We start from the raw sequence: 14774 nt of genomic DNA on the forward strand, positions 1-14774 counted from the left end.
TTCGATGAGCAGTTTTCAGTGGACTTGGTTCCTATTCCCCTGCGAGGGAATAAAGTTATCGTGGGCATGGATTGGCTAAGCCCCAATGGGGCGGTGATTGATTGTGAGCTTCAGCTAGTGAGGGTTCGCACTCCCAGTGGGGGAGAGTTAGTGATTCAGGGCGAGAGGCCACAGCGTGGTCCGATCTTTTGTTCCGCCGCAAGGGCGAGGCGCTATGTTCAGCAGGGTTGCGCCGGTTTTATCGCATACGTCTTGGATGCCCGGGAGAAGGGCAGGACGACGATTGATGATGTTCCTATTGTTCGAGATTACCCGGATGTGTTTCCCGAGGATTTGCCGGGGATACCTCCAGAGAGACAGGTTGAGTTCAGGATCGATCTAGTTCCTGGTGCGGCTCCGATAGCCAAAGCACCATATCGGCTAGCTTCCCCTGAGATGCAGGAGTTGTCTACACAGCTTCAGGAGCTGTTAGACAAGGGTTTCATTCGGCCGAGCAGTTCGCCTTGGGGAGCGCCGATCTTATTTGTGAGGAAGAAGGATGGGTCGCATCGGATGTGCATTGACTATCGGGAGTTGAACAAAGTAACGGTGAAGAACCGTTACCCACTTCCGAGGATAGATGATTTGTTTGATCAGCTTCAGGGAGCGTCTTGGTTCTCCAAGATCGATCTACGCTCTGGATATCATCAGATGAGGGTTAGAGATGAGGATGTACAGAAGACTGCTTTCAGGACCCGGTATGGTCATTATGAGTTCGTGGTGATGCCATTTGGGCTCACCAATGCCCCAGCCGCGTTCATGGATCTCATGAACCGCGTGTGCAGACCGATGTTGGCTCGGTCGGTGATAGTATTCATAGATGACATCTTGGTATATTCCAAGACTCGGGGGCAGCACGAGGAGCACCTGCGGGAGGTGTTGGAGACCTTGAGGAGGGAGAGACTTTTCGCAAAGTTCTCCAAGTGTGAGTTCTGGTTGCGCGAGGTGCAGTTTCTTGGCCATCTCGTCAACCAGAAGGGTATTTTGGTAGATCCGGCCAAGATTGAGGCTGTGATGCAGTGGGATGTCCCGAGGTCTCCATCTGAGATTCGGAGCTTCCTAGGGTTGGCAGGGTATTATTGGAGATTTATTCAGGACTTCTCCAAGATAGCAGTGCCACTCACCCGACTAACCAAGAAGTCGGTGGTTTTTCGTTGGGGGCCTGAACAGCAGGCGGCGTTCGAGACTCTCAGGCAGAGATTGTGCGAGGCCCCGATCCTTACCTTGCCAGAGGGAGTAGAGGATTTCGTAGTCTATTGTGATGCTTCGATCACAGGTATGGGAGCAGTATTGATGCAACGAGGCCATGTGGTAGCTTATGCCTCGAGACAGTTGAAGCCTCACGAGGCTAATTATCCTACCCACGATTTGGATCTGGGGACAGTTGTGTTTGCCCTCAAGATTTGGAGACATTACCTGTATGGGGTCCGTTGTACTATATACACGGATCACAAGAGTTTGCGGTATCTTATGGATCAGCCGAGTCTGAACATGAGGCAGAGGAGGTGGTTGGACGTACTAAAGGATTATGATCGTGAGATCCTTTATCATCCAGGGAAGGCCAACGTGGTGGCCGACGCCCTAAGCCGCAAAGTGTCGGCGGCCCCTATCAAGGATCTGTGCATGAGGATGACAGTGATCACTCCGCTGTTGGAGCGGATCAAGGAGGCTCAGGTGGAGGGCCTCAAGGAGGAGAGGCAGAAATGTGAGAGGATAGTGGGTTGAGTAGCATCGTTTGATTACGATAGTCGGGGTTTGTTGACGCTTCATGGTAGGGTGTGGGTACCGTACTGGGGTGGAGTACGGCAGGTATTGATGGACGAGGCTCATAAGTCTCGATTTTCTATCCACCCAGGGGCGACGAAGATGTATCGAGATCTTCGACCTGATTATTGGTGGCCCTGCATGAAGCGGGATGTCGCTTGGTACGTTGAGAGATGCTTGACCTGCCGGAGGGTCAAGGCGGAGCACCAGAGACCTCACGGCAAGATGCAGCCGTTGGACATTCCCGTGTGGAAATGGAAGGATATCACCATGGATTTTATCACCAAACTTCCCAGGACCGCACGTGGAGTGGATTCGATATGGGTAGTGGTGGATCGGTTGACGAAGAGTGCCCATTTTATCCCGATCCAGGAGAGTATATCGGCGGAAAAGTTAGCCGATATCTATGTGCGAGAGATAGTGGCACGTCATGGAGTGCCGGTATCGGTGGTGTCAGACCGGGATGTTCGTTTCACCTCCAGATTCTGGAAGCGGTTCCACGACGAGATGGGTACTCGTCTTCATTTTAGCACCGCTTTCCACCCTCAGACTGACGGGCAGAGCGAGAGGACGATTCAGACTCTTGAGGACATGCTTAGGGCATGTGTTCTAGACTTTGGGGGCAGTTGGGATACGTATCTTCCGTTAGCGGAATTCTCGTATAACAACAGTTATCATGCGAGCATTGATCGACCTCCTTTTGAGATGTTGTATGGTAGGAAGTGTAGGACCCCGATTTGCTGGGGCGAGGTCGGTCAGCGAGTCATCGGGAGCACCGAAGTGGTGCTCAAGACGACTGAGTTGATCCAGCAGGTCCGTAGTAGGCTGCAGACTGCGCAGAGTCGGCAGAAGAGCTACGCTGACAGGAGGCGTTCGGACTTGGAGTTCCAGGTGGGAGATATGGTTCTTCTGAAAGTCTCACCTTGGAAAGGTGTCATCAGGTTCCGGAAGAGGGGCAAGCTGGGCCCCAGATTTATTGGTCCTTTCAGGGTTATGGCCCGGGTGGGTCGGGTTGCTTATCGGTTAGATCTTCCTGAGGAGCTTAGTCAGATCCACAACACTTTCCACGTGTCGCAGTTGAGAAAGTGTTTGGTGGATGAGTCAGCAGTCGTTCCCCTAGAGGATATTTAGGTTGATAGCAGCCTGAATTATATTGAGAGGCCGGTCGCGATTCTGGATCGGAAGATCAAGACCTTGAGGAACAAGGTCATTCAGCTAGTGAAGGTGCAGTGGCAGCACCGGAAGGGATCTGAATGGACGTGGGAGGCTGAGGAAGAGATGAGAACGCACTACCCGGAGTTATTCGCAGATCCAGCCGTAGCAGACTTCGAGGACGAAGTCTGAGACAAGTGGGGGAGAATTGTAACGACCCGTTCCCGGTATGTTAATTAATTGTTAATTGTCTAAGTTTTCAAGAGGGACTCGACGAGTTCTAGCCTGACTCGCCGAGTTGGGTCGCGTATTTTGTGCACGCGGGAGCCGGGGACTCGGCGAGTCCATATCCCGGACTCGGCGAGTCCGTCCGTCTGGGTGAAACCCTAAATCCCCGGGTTTGCCCACTATTTAAACCACATTATAGCCTCATTCTCGCCACTTTCACCCTGAGAACACAGTGAGAGAACCCTAATCCTCCCTTGAGAGCTTATAAGTGATTTAGTGCCATTTTTGTGAAGGTGTGAAGAATGAGAAGAAGAAAGAAGCAAGGAAACGAGTTGTAGTGCTAAGATCCAAGGGCAAATCTGAGTTTATTGAGCCGAGGAGATTCAGGAGCAGTAGCCGTTAGCTTTCAGAGACACACACTCAGCCGCCAGTTTACGAGGTGAGTTTCCTTCCAGTAGGGACGGGTCTAAGGCCACAATGCCGGCCCGTCCAGTTAGCAGTAGTTTCCGGACTTGATCTGATGCAGTAGTTAGTATGTTTGATGCCTTCGTGGCTCAGACAGGAATTGTGAGCTATGTTTTATGTGTTATGTATTATGTGTTCCGGGCTACGGCCCGATGTAGTATGCAGTATATGTGTTCATGCTAGTTGTTATGATATGCTATCCGATGCAGTCAGTACCGGACTTCGGTCCGATGCAGTCAGTTCCGGACTTCGGTCCGATGCAGTCAGTTTCGGACTTCGGTCCGATGCAGTCAGTTCCGGACTTCGGTCCGATGCAGTCAGTTCCGGACTTCGGTCCGATGCAGTCAGTTCCGGACCTTGGTCCGATGCAGGGGACAAGGTCCCAGTCAGTTCCGGACTTCGGTCCGATGCAGTTTCCGGGCTTCGTCCCGATGCAGTGGGCAAGGCCCGATATGTGTTTATATGATATTGATATGTATGGTATGTGGTATTTTGGGGGAGCTCACTAAGCTTCGTGCTTACAGTTTCAGTTTTGGTTTCTGGTACTTCCGCAAGCAAAGGGAAGAGCTCGGGATGACGGCATCGCACACACCACCGCCTCAGCTTTAGCCTAGGATTGATTTAGTTGTTTGATTTGATGTAGTATGATACAGTTTTCCGCACAGTATTTTATCATGTTTTGGAATACATCACGCATGGTTTTATTATATGATACTCTGATTACAGTTTCGATTATATTAAAAACAAAAATTTTTGGGTCGTATTTTTGGGTCGTTTCAACAAGCTGTTTGCAGTTTGTTCAATATTTTTCAATGTTTAAATTTTATGGACATTAAATTATTAGTTCTATATGTTTATGCATTATGCACGAAAGTAAAAATAGAAAAAAAAAAATAAAAATAAAAAAAATAAACTGGGTTGACCTGGCGGTTCAATCGGTTGACCTGTGAACCGGTCATCACACCGGATCAACTAAAAACCTGAGTTTTAAAACATTTCTCAAGATTTATCTTCCCTCTTTATAGAACCAAACTACTTTATTTTCCCATCAACATAATGATTCTACCTTCAACATGTTTTCTTGAGTCCATAAATAGTCCTTTGAAGCTTACACATTTTGCTTATGATGTACAAAACCCTCAGGCAGTGTCATGAACACATCCTCGGGAAAATCTTCATTTGAAGAAAGTAGTTTTTACATCTATTTTTCAATCAATACCAAGATTTTGAGTGAGATCATTTGCCACCAACCGGCTTTTATGTGGCTTCCATCGATATTGATCTTCTTTTTAAAGACCTATTTGTTACTAATTGTTTTATAGTTATATTTGTTGGAGATATTTCCACCGAAAAAACAAGTTAGTGACATAATTATTAAATGCATGGTCCTATTAGGTTACATACATGGTTGAAACTAAAAAACAAAGACAAATAAATAGAAGGACTTATTTGTTATTTATTAGTAAATAATGAAATAATTAGAAAGTTCGAAGAATGGCCTTTTATGCAATAAAGGCTAGAAGTTTACTTTCAAAAGCTTGAAATAATTAGAAAGTTCGAAGAATGGCCTTTTATGACACACACAAATAACAAGGATATTACTCAAATCATTTGCAAAAGTATATTTTTAATTAATGAAAGAATCAAGAAGACGATTGAAAAAAACGTAAACAAACATTCAAGATTCACAAAAATGCATAAGAATAAGTTAAGTTCAACAATGAAAATCCAAATTGCATCAAGAAGCAAAAATCGAAACCCATGTAAATCACTCATAATCAACTACATATATATTCTTGGGATCTACCTAATGTTAGAAATCAAAAGGTTAGCCATACATGATTAACAATAAAATTAAATTGTACCCACAAGGCCACAATCATCCAAGTAAAAGTGCAAGAAAATGATATGTTCAAGCTCCATAACGGCCTCCAACAAGGCAACAAGCTCGAAAAAACCCTTTTACGCACCAGTCACCCCATTTGAAAATGACTAGAACTTTTACTGCTAACAACTCTAAATATGTAACTAAAAAATGCTCTTGCATTTTTACGCGGACCGCATAAAAGTTTACGCATGATCTACTTGAACAACATAAATAGAAAAAAATATATATATTATTTATACCACTCCATTCACACATACCATGTGCAGGGGCGGAACACAAACATTATTATTAGGGGGCCGAAATTAAAATTTCAAAACAAAACTATATAAGCAAAAAAAATTGGCTCAAAATTATAACATCAAAATTTGTAACAAGAAAACTAATAACATATAATTTTATATTGCTCTTCAAATGTAAAGAACTTGATATTTTTTTACTTTTGAAGTCTTGCATGATTGTTTTTAGACTAATTTTTTCGAATAGAAACACTAAAAGTTGGGATATTTTCATACAAAACAATATATAATATATGATAGCTTTTTAGAACCTTAAATAAAATTAACATTTTTTATACACAACTTATCAATAATCGATTGTTTTTTCATGTTGATATATATTATATAAAACAATTAACTAACAATTATTAAATAATAAAATATAATACTAAAATATAATCACATCCAATAAAAATATATAGTAAACAACTACATTTTGTATAAAAATACAAGTTATTAAATTTTTTCTATGATAATATTAAAACCAAAATAAATAGTATATTGTGATTTTAACTAATTTATTATACAATAATATATACATATTCGTTTTTCTGTTAATTTACAAAAGTTTTTATATAATAGAAAATCAATAAATAATATCAATAAATTCAAACTAAATGTTAAAGTAAATGTTATCATTGATATGGTAAAGACTTGTCACTTTGTCAGGTAATATGTGTACGATTTGTCTGTTTACACTCCACCATCGTTTCAAGTTCCAGAGTAATAGATTCATACATAAAAGCAAGAGAAACAAAAGAGTCAAGAGAGTTACAGAGAGAGGAAAAAATACCGGTAGATTTCTCTTGTGGAGAGGAGATCGGAAAAGGAGAGCGTTCACCGGCAGTGAGCATACCGCACGACGGAGAAAAGAGAGCAAGGTGGAGAAGCTACAATCTGAGGAAGGAGAATCGGTAGTCCGAAGTGTGGGGGAGTTGCAGTTTATCGACAGGCAATGGGAGATGGCGTTATTCCGGTGATATTTTGATGTTTCCGGTTTTGAAGTTTCTGGATCTTTATTGTTTTCTTAGTCAAAATCTTGAGTTAATAATTTTGTACCTTTGATTTTGTTTTATAGAGTTTAAAAGATAGTTTCTTAGTTTAATTTGTTTCCTAATTTGATACGGTTTCTTTTGATTCTATCGGTTATTTTATTTTTTATTCTATTTTTGATTTAATCAGTGATTTTCGGATGATTTTGTTAGTTGATATCAAAATTTTGTAACTCAAAACAGAGGGGGCCAATTTAAAAACTATAATGATTATTTGATTTATTTTATAAAAAACTATAAACATATAAGGTATTAGGAACCTAAAAACCGGGGAGGCCATGGCCCCCCCAGCCCCTCTTAGGATCCGCCACTGACCATGTGGGATTTTAAAGTTTGTTAAAGTTGTAAGTTATTATCCAAATGTTTTCATTAGGTATTATAACTTTATGACTATAAATATCAATCTGGGATCATTAGGGTAATATTTTTTGATACTTAAATTAGCACAAACAAAATATATGAGATCAACATTATCATAATAAAGATTGAAGGTTAAAAACTTTCTCGAGTTATTCGTTAAAATGACATATAAAATGGAAGTGTAGCTCATACAACCATAATTTGTCATATTGTAACAATATAACCACAAACAACAATAATAGTATTGATGAACTTGCAATAAAATAGGTAGGTTCCTTTTTATGCAAAGAACCCTTCTTACATTCACAAGAACAATTTATTCTTCACATGACTAATTTAAGTTGGTTTCAGTTGTCACCGACTACTAATCGATGGTGATTCATTATGTTGTTCGATTGTGTTTGTATACAACACATTTTGCGTATATAGTTCTTATGGCGATACCTATTCTCATCAGTGTATTTGTTTAAGATGAAGACTAATGTAAGAGAAGGAAAACAGGAAACTTATAATGAACTTAATTCACAATTTTATCATTCGACAATGTTACATCCTCTGTTAATGTTCAATCATCCCCGTGTTCAGAGAATAATTATGCAATGATGAACCGGAGGATATTAGTTTCATTCAAGATGTATCCCTCATTGGTAGATGAAAAAAGATAATCCTAAAAACATCTTATAAGTGCCTTATCTAGTATATGTATCATTAGACAATAATACTAGAGAACGAACTATTACATTACAAAAAGGTCGAATAATATATCTCCATGAATAGGAGCAGTTCAAGATATGATCATATTCTATCTTTGGTTTCTCAACAACAAATATATCACTACCTCCACCACAAATATTGAGAAAGGAAACAAGCAACCTAAAAAGATCCCAACATAAGAAAGATATCATGTCTAGAGATATGGAAGTTTTCAATAATCTGATACACGCACTTCCCCAACATGAATATATATTCTTGAGAAAAAACCAAGCAACTTAAAAAGATCTCAACACGAGCAAGAATAACATAATGAGGATATGAAAGTGTTCAGTAACCCATATACACACTCCCCAACATGAAGATATCCTAATAAGCTAAACAAAAAGTCTCTAATAGGATTATATACAACAATACAATCATAACACTCATCCAAAATGCCGATAAGTATTTTGAGCATTCTAAGTGTTCTACATAAGATGCTAAAGGCCTTGACAATATCTATGGCTTGTCATTTTTTTAATATATATAGTAGTTAGTTAGAGGTGGAGAGGCTTGTGTCCTCATTTTCCACTATTCTACATATCCAAAAAGCGCATCTTTCTGGTTATATTATTTTTAGACTACCTATTTGGCTAATTTTATATAATGTTATGTGACAATTCGTTCTATAGTAATTTGTCATATATTAAAGTAAAAATTTAAGATTTATGTAACGTATGTAAGACCAATGCACCTACTAGAGAACAAGAACATTATATTATATTACAAGATGGTTATTAATTGCTAAATAACAAGCCGACAATGCATATACTATAGAAAAACATATGTGTTGTTGTTATGGAGCATCTTCTTGTGGCCTATTTGCTACCTAATGGACATTATTTGTAGGATTATGTTTTTTTTCTTGCTTCCTTGGAGGATTGCTCTTCCCTTTTATGCTACTTGGAGGCATTCTTGTGGCCTTCCTTTTTAATGGATTAAACCTTAATGCTACTTAGCGGACATTCTTTGCAACATTAAGGGTGCGTTTAGTTGCGGAAAAATGGGCCGTTTTCTGGAAAAAATTTCCAAGAAAAATGAGAATTTTGAAAACACGTTTAGTTCGTCTATTTTTCTAAATTTTTCACGGAAAATAAAAATTTTCCGTTTTCTAAAATTACAAAGAAGTTGGAAAATTTTGGAAAACTGATAATCATTGTTTTCCATATTTTTCTAATTTCAAAATTTTTCTATAAACACACACCCACTTCACCCCATCCACTTCTACCTACCCCCACCTTAACACCTCCCACCCACACACACATACATACCCACCCACACACACACCCGCACACACACACACACCAACCCACAAACACACACACATACATACCCACTCACACACACACACCAACCCACACACATATACATACCCCCACACACACACCAACCCACACACATATACATACCCCCACACACACACCAACCCACACACACACACATACATACCCACCCACCCACACACACCCACCCGCACACACACACACCCGCACACACACACACACACACACCAACCCACAAACACACACACACACACCAACCCACACACACACATACATACCCACCCACCCACACACACACACTCGCACACACACACACACCAACTCACACACACATACATATCCATCCACACACCCACCCACAAACACACACACTTACACATACATACCCACACACCCACCCACAAACACACACACTTACACATACATACCCACACACCAACCCACAAACACACACACATACACATACATACCTACCCACCCACACACACACACACAAACACACACACACATACACATACATACCCACCCACCCACACACCCATACACACATACATACACCCACACACACACACACACATACATACCCACACACCCACACCTACCCCCACCCTCACAGACACACACACCCACACACACATAAACCTACACCTACCCCAACAAACACATACACACACAAACACACACTCGCACCCCCACCCACCCAACACCACCACAACAATCACTGACCTACCATCACCACCACCACCACTAACCCGTCACTAGCACCACCACCATCACCACCACTGACAAAATTGACGCCGCCACCACCATCGCCTGTCATCATCACCACCGTCGCCGACCCGCTACCGTCACCGCCCCCACCCACACCCTACTACCACTACCATTTTTTAAAAATGAAAACTGATAGAAAAATAGACATCTAAACACGTTTTCTAATTTTCTAAAACTTAAAATGAAAAATGAATAAGTTTAACTAAACGCGTTCTCTAAATTTTTCAATGAAAAATGAAAACGGAAAATGAAAATTAAAAAGGGAAAACAAAAAACGGAAAATGAAAATTGTTTTTCCGTAACTAAACGCAACCTAAGGTTTTTCATAAGAGGAATTCTCATCCTTCATGCTTAGAGATCATTATAAGTTGCTTTGTTATTTCTTCTATGTTGGCATTCATCTTAAACACAAAATAATAACACAAGGGTGGCGAAGCACCAACAATCATAATCGACTTGGGGGAATGACATACTTATGTGTCGATTTATAGAAAGTTAGAAACACAATCACCTCAAAATAATAACGTTTGACTTACAATTCGAAGAACTCCAACAACTACATTGAAATAACCAAACAAAGGTCTAAAGATATGTTCTCCAAACCCTTAAAATAGATGGAAATAGAGGTCCATACGAGACTTAACGAGTAGAAATTATGAATCTAGTGTGCATGGTTGAAGTTTACATCAGGAGTGAGGAAAACATCAATACTCATGAGGAAATAGTTTCTCGTAAACAGGTATCAAGTCTTGTTACAATGGATCGTTGACTGTCTTATTAATATAAGACGCAAAGAACACATGGTAACTTTGAAAGTTTAGTGGAGCGCCCTTTATGTCGGAATGAACATATACATGAATTTGTGAGCATATTTTTATGAGATTGTTGGTTATTTTCTTAAATTTCAAAAAACTGTTATTATGTGGTAATATGAAAGCTTTCAATACGGTCATTTTACTCAAGTTCCTTTCTTTGAAACCTCATGACCTCCAATTATAAGTCATTGTTTTAGTTTTTACTATTTTAGTATTTTGTATATGTATCTTGGTTTGACTTTAAATCTCTTAGGCCCTGCCCTACTTTAATTGTTAAATGAAATATACTGATCTACTCAATTAACTTTACTCATTTTGTTATGCAGTTTACTCCATTTCTTTGTAATTGCATTCCATCCCCCCAACATACCCCAACTTATAAGCCCTCCGTCTCTTTGTTTTTCTTTTCATCCTTAAAAGTTTAAGCTGCTTTGATACAATTATCCTTTAAATGATATCGGTTTTAACCAAGATCTAAATTTAAGCTGAAATTGTGGCACTAAAAATGCGTACATAAAATAGGTTATGTTATAAATTTTCATTTCATTTGATAACCAATTAAAAAAAAAGGAAGTCAACAAAATAAAATGAATCAAACTCTTACAAAGAAATATCCACTTCAATCCATTGGACAAAAACAGACGTTTTTTTTTTTTTTCATTCATATGGAATTAAAATTTCCATTCCTTTTCCTAATTTCATCCTACAAAACAAAATCGTAGTGTATGCAATGTAATTATAGGCAAGTAACTAACCATTAAAACAATACAACATTTGACACATTGATTAAGTAGATTGTGATTATTCATAGAGATCTTGTCACACCTTCACAACATTGGTAAAACCAAAACTCAACCTATTTGTCATGCACCAAAGCAAACATGATATTATGCTAAACAATACATGGATTATAGTAAAAACTCTCTACTTTATGAGAATTAATCCTCATACCTTGCAACTAATAATATCCTTGAATCAAACAAACTAACCATTAGTCAGTTAGTAGTTATCGAGTAAGCAGCATGTAAGATGGCAACTCTTCAAGCCTTGTTATATATTTTTCCAACAGTTCTGTTTCCAGTTGATGTCGTGTTGATTTCATCACAGCCTGTATATAAATAAATAATTAAAGATCACTCCATTTAACTTTTAAGTAATATATTGTTATTCATATAGAAATTAAAAAAAAAAAAAAAATTACATACATTGAAGTCCATGTAAGACGCCCGCATGGCAAGCCACTGATGATCCATTAACTTGAATGCAATGCAATACAGGAGGTCAAATGCCAGCTCATTATCTGTTGGAGCACAAAATTAATAATTGAAAATGAGGCAAAATTTTGTGTAAATGATGATTAAAATGTGTATATCTACCTGAAAGAAACTTCAAGAAGGTAGCTCCAACTAAAGTCCTTGGTTTTACTGCATCAAAGAGAACACTATTATTATATATATTTATGAAACTTGTAAAAATCACAATCTTTATTTTTAAATTTTATTTTATATTTATGAAACCTGCTTCAAGATCCAGCATTTGAATAAGCATGAATGTGATATTGACACCAGCTACAGCAAAAGGATACTCCCACATGGATCGATCACCTTCCTGCTTTCTAAGAAGATCTTGAAATGATTTCTGCAATAAATAAAAAATAAATATAGTGATTTAACACCAAAAGCTATTATTATATTTATAATTTTTATTATAAATAAACGAAAAGCTATTATATTAGAAGATATACCGGGAAATTTCGTGCAAAATACAATAAGTTCTCCAATGATATAAACCCACCTCCCCTATCATGGAATTCAACTTCATAAGAATGCATAAAATCAACATTTTTTATATAAAAAAGTAAATAAATAAATAAAAGAGATTTTTTTTTACCGAAAATCAGTGGAAGGATCTTTTCCTTGCCAGCCCATTTCCTTCCACTGCTCAGAAATTAGACCATGGAGCTCTTCTTCAGGAAATGCAGCTTCCCATAATGCCCTCAATGCTTCCTAAGTCAACAATTAAATATAGAAAATGAGATAATAACTTCATTTTTTAGACTAAATCTTGATTAGTTGAAATTCATGTGTACCTGATGTTCTGGAATTGAACTATCATAGGCAATGTCTAATCTGTTTTGCAGCCTCAATAAGCAATCCTCCTGTCATGATCCAAGAAAAAAGTATCAGATTATACCAGATTGGTGACAGTTGTGTTATGGTGATTAAAAGCATGGGCTTTTTGGGTATAAATGTTACAAACAAATTAATTGTATTCAGCTATTAATGAAGCTGAATGGTTTAAGACAGGACCTGGGCAGGGGTCAAATCAAAAGACTGGCGAGAATCATCTTCTCTTCTTTGAGCACAAACACATGAAAGGCCTCTGCCAAGCCATGCTGCTGACCCTGCTGCAACCTCAGCTGTAATGATGGAGAAACAAAGCAAATATTTCATGGATATAACTACAAGCAACTTAAATCAAAGTTCAGTTCCTATAATATAGAAGAATCAATCAGCTAGTAGACACATTCAACATTACTGGAGATGATAGTTTGAAAAAAAAAAATAAAGAGAATGAACATATTATAATTTCGAATTGCCTCCTGAAGATGAAGTTGATCCATTTTAAATGCAAGACAGCAAGTACAAATCCATATTCAAAGTTAACTTGACAAACAAAATGGAATTTAAGCACTATGTAATTAGGGTTTGGATTTGAAGTTGTTTTTGCACTATTCAAATGGCAGAGCCTAGATTACAAGAAAACAGATGCAGAATCAATCATAACTATAATCATCTCTTTCATTGGAGTAAAATGATGTTTCTAACTGAAGCCCCTTACTTGACAAGAATTCAAACTTGACATCTCAACCAAATCACCTGATTAAGTTCACTAAATTTCTTAAAGTACCGACGGAAAAGGAGAAACACAATCGATAGTTTGGTAAAATTTACCGCTTGTAAGCAAGCACAACTCACCACAAAAATCAATGCAAGTAATCATCTAAAATTCAATCGAGACAGATCCAAACTTCTACAAATTAACTCCTGACAGAGAAACATTATAAGTACTGATACAGTTCTGCTCTGAATGAAGTTAAACGAATGTCTTTTTCCGATGATAGTAGAATATACCTGAACTTGTTTGAAAAGTGTTGCTCCTATCAAGCCCTTGCGAAATCCTTCTAACTGCCACAAATGATCCGCCGCCGCTTCCTCTATCATCCATTTCGGAACACCGGCCTATGGACGCACTAGTTCATCTTCAGTTCAACCATAACCAAACTCTAATAGACTCACCAACACTTCCCGCCGTGAAGTTGAATCAAGAACCACGGAAAAAACTAAATCCGATTACACGTTTCTCGATTAAACAGATGAAATATCAAGAACAATAAAGAAAGAACGTTGACAGAGTGATCCTTCAGAGAAAATGCAGCAAAATTCTTCGTGGAACCGCAGGGAATTTTCTAGATCTGAATTTCTACGATAATATTGGAATGGAAATCAAGCTCATTTTCGTCTTTCTTGTGTGCGTAACTAGTGTGAAACTATATATATCAAGGAAGAGAGAGAGAGAGAAAACAGAGATATTTGGGATTGTTTCTCTCACTACTTTCTCTCTCTATATCTTTCCTATCTCCTACGGGTGAGAAGCGACTATACATGTCTCTCTGTATATATATGTGCTTTCTGAGTGATGAGAACACGGAAATGCAACCGACCACCATATATATCACAAAAATATCATTTTATAAACATTTAATAATATAAACAATTTTTTTTCCATGAACAATAAATAATTGGACCGATTTCGTTTACCATTTTTTAAGAGTATTGGGTGTGAGTAACACCAAGTTGTCTAACCTCACATGCCACATAAGTAAATGGTGTTATAACACCAAGTGAAGAAATGAGCAACAAGATGTA

General features: G+C 38.5%; 1 protein-coding gene across 2 annotated transcripts; it reads right to left on the reverse strand.

Moving 5' to 3' along the window:
- Positions 1–11596: 11596 nt before the first annotated feature.
- Positions 11597–14512, reverse strand: LOC145041814 (uncharacterized). Of its 2 annotated transcripts, XM_078990004.1 has the most exons (10): positions 13980–14512; positions 13824–13892; positions 13155–13264; positions 12935–13003; positions 12736–12851; positions 12590–12644; positions 12363–12483; positions 12222–12269; positions 12051–12145; positions 11597–11953 (listed from the first exon to the last, which is right to left on the reverse strand). In XM_078990004.1, the coding sequence occupies exons 2-10, from the start codon at positions 13846–13848 to the stop codon at positions 11852–11854; spliced, it is 741 nt and encodes a 246-aa protein (XP_078846130.1). In that variant the 5' UTR covers positions 13849–13892; positions 13980–14512; the 3' UTR covers positions 11597–11851. The 2 variants fall into 2 exon arrangements, with proteins under 2 accessions (XP_078846130.1, XP_078846129.1); XM_078990003.1 differs by lacking the exon at positions 13824–13892.
- Positions 14513–14774: the final 262 nt, after the last annotated feature.

Source organism: Lactuca saligna, chromosome 4 (assembly GCF_052625555.1).
Source record: "Lactuca saligna cultivar CGN05327 chromosome 4, ASM5262555v1, whole genome shotgun sequence".
In the NCBI taxonomy this organism is placed as follows: Eukaryota; Viridiplantae; Streptophyta; class Magnoliopsida; order Asterales; family Asteraceae; genus Lactuca; species Lactuca saligna.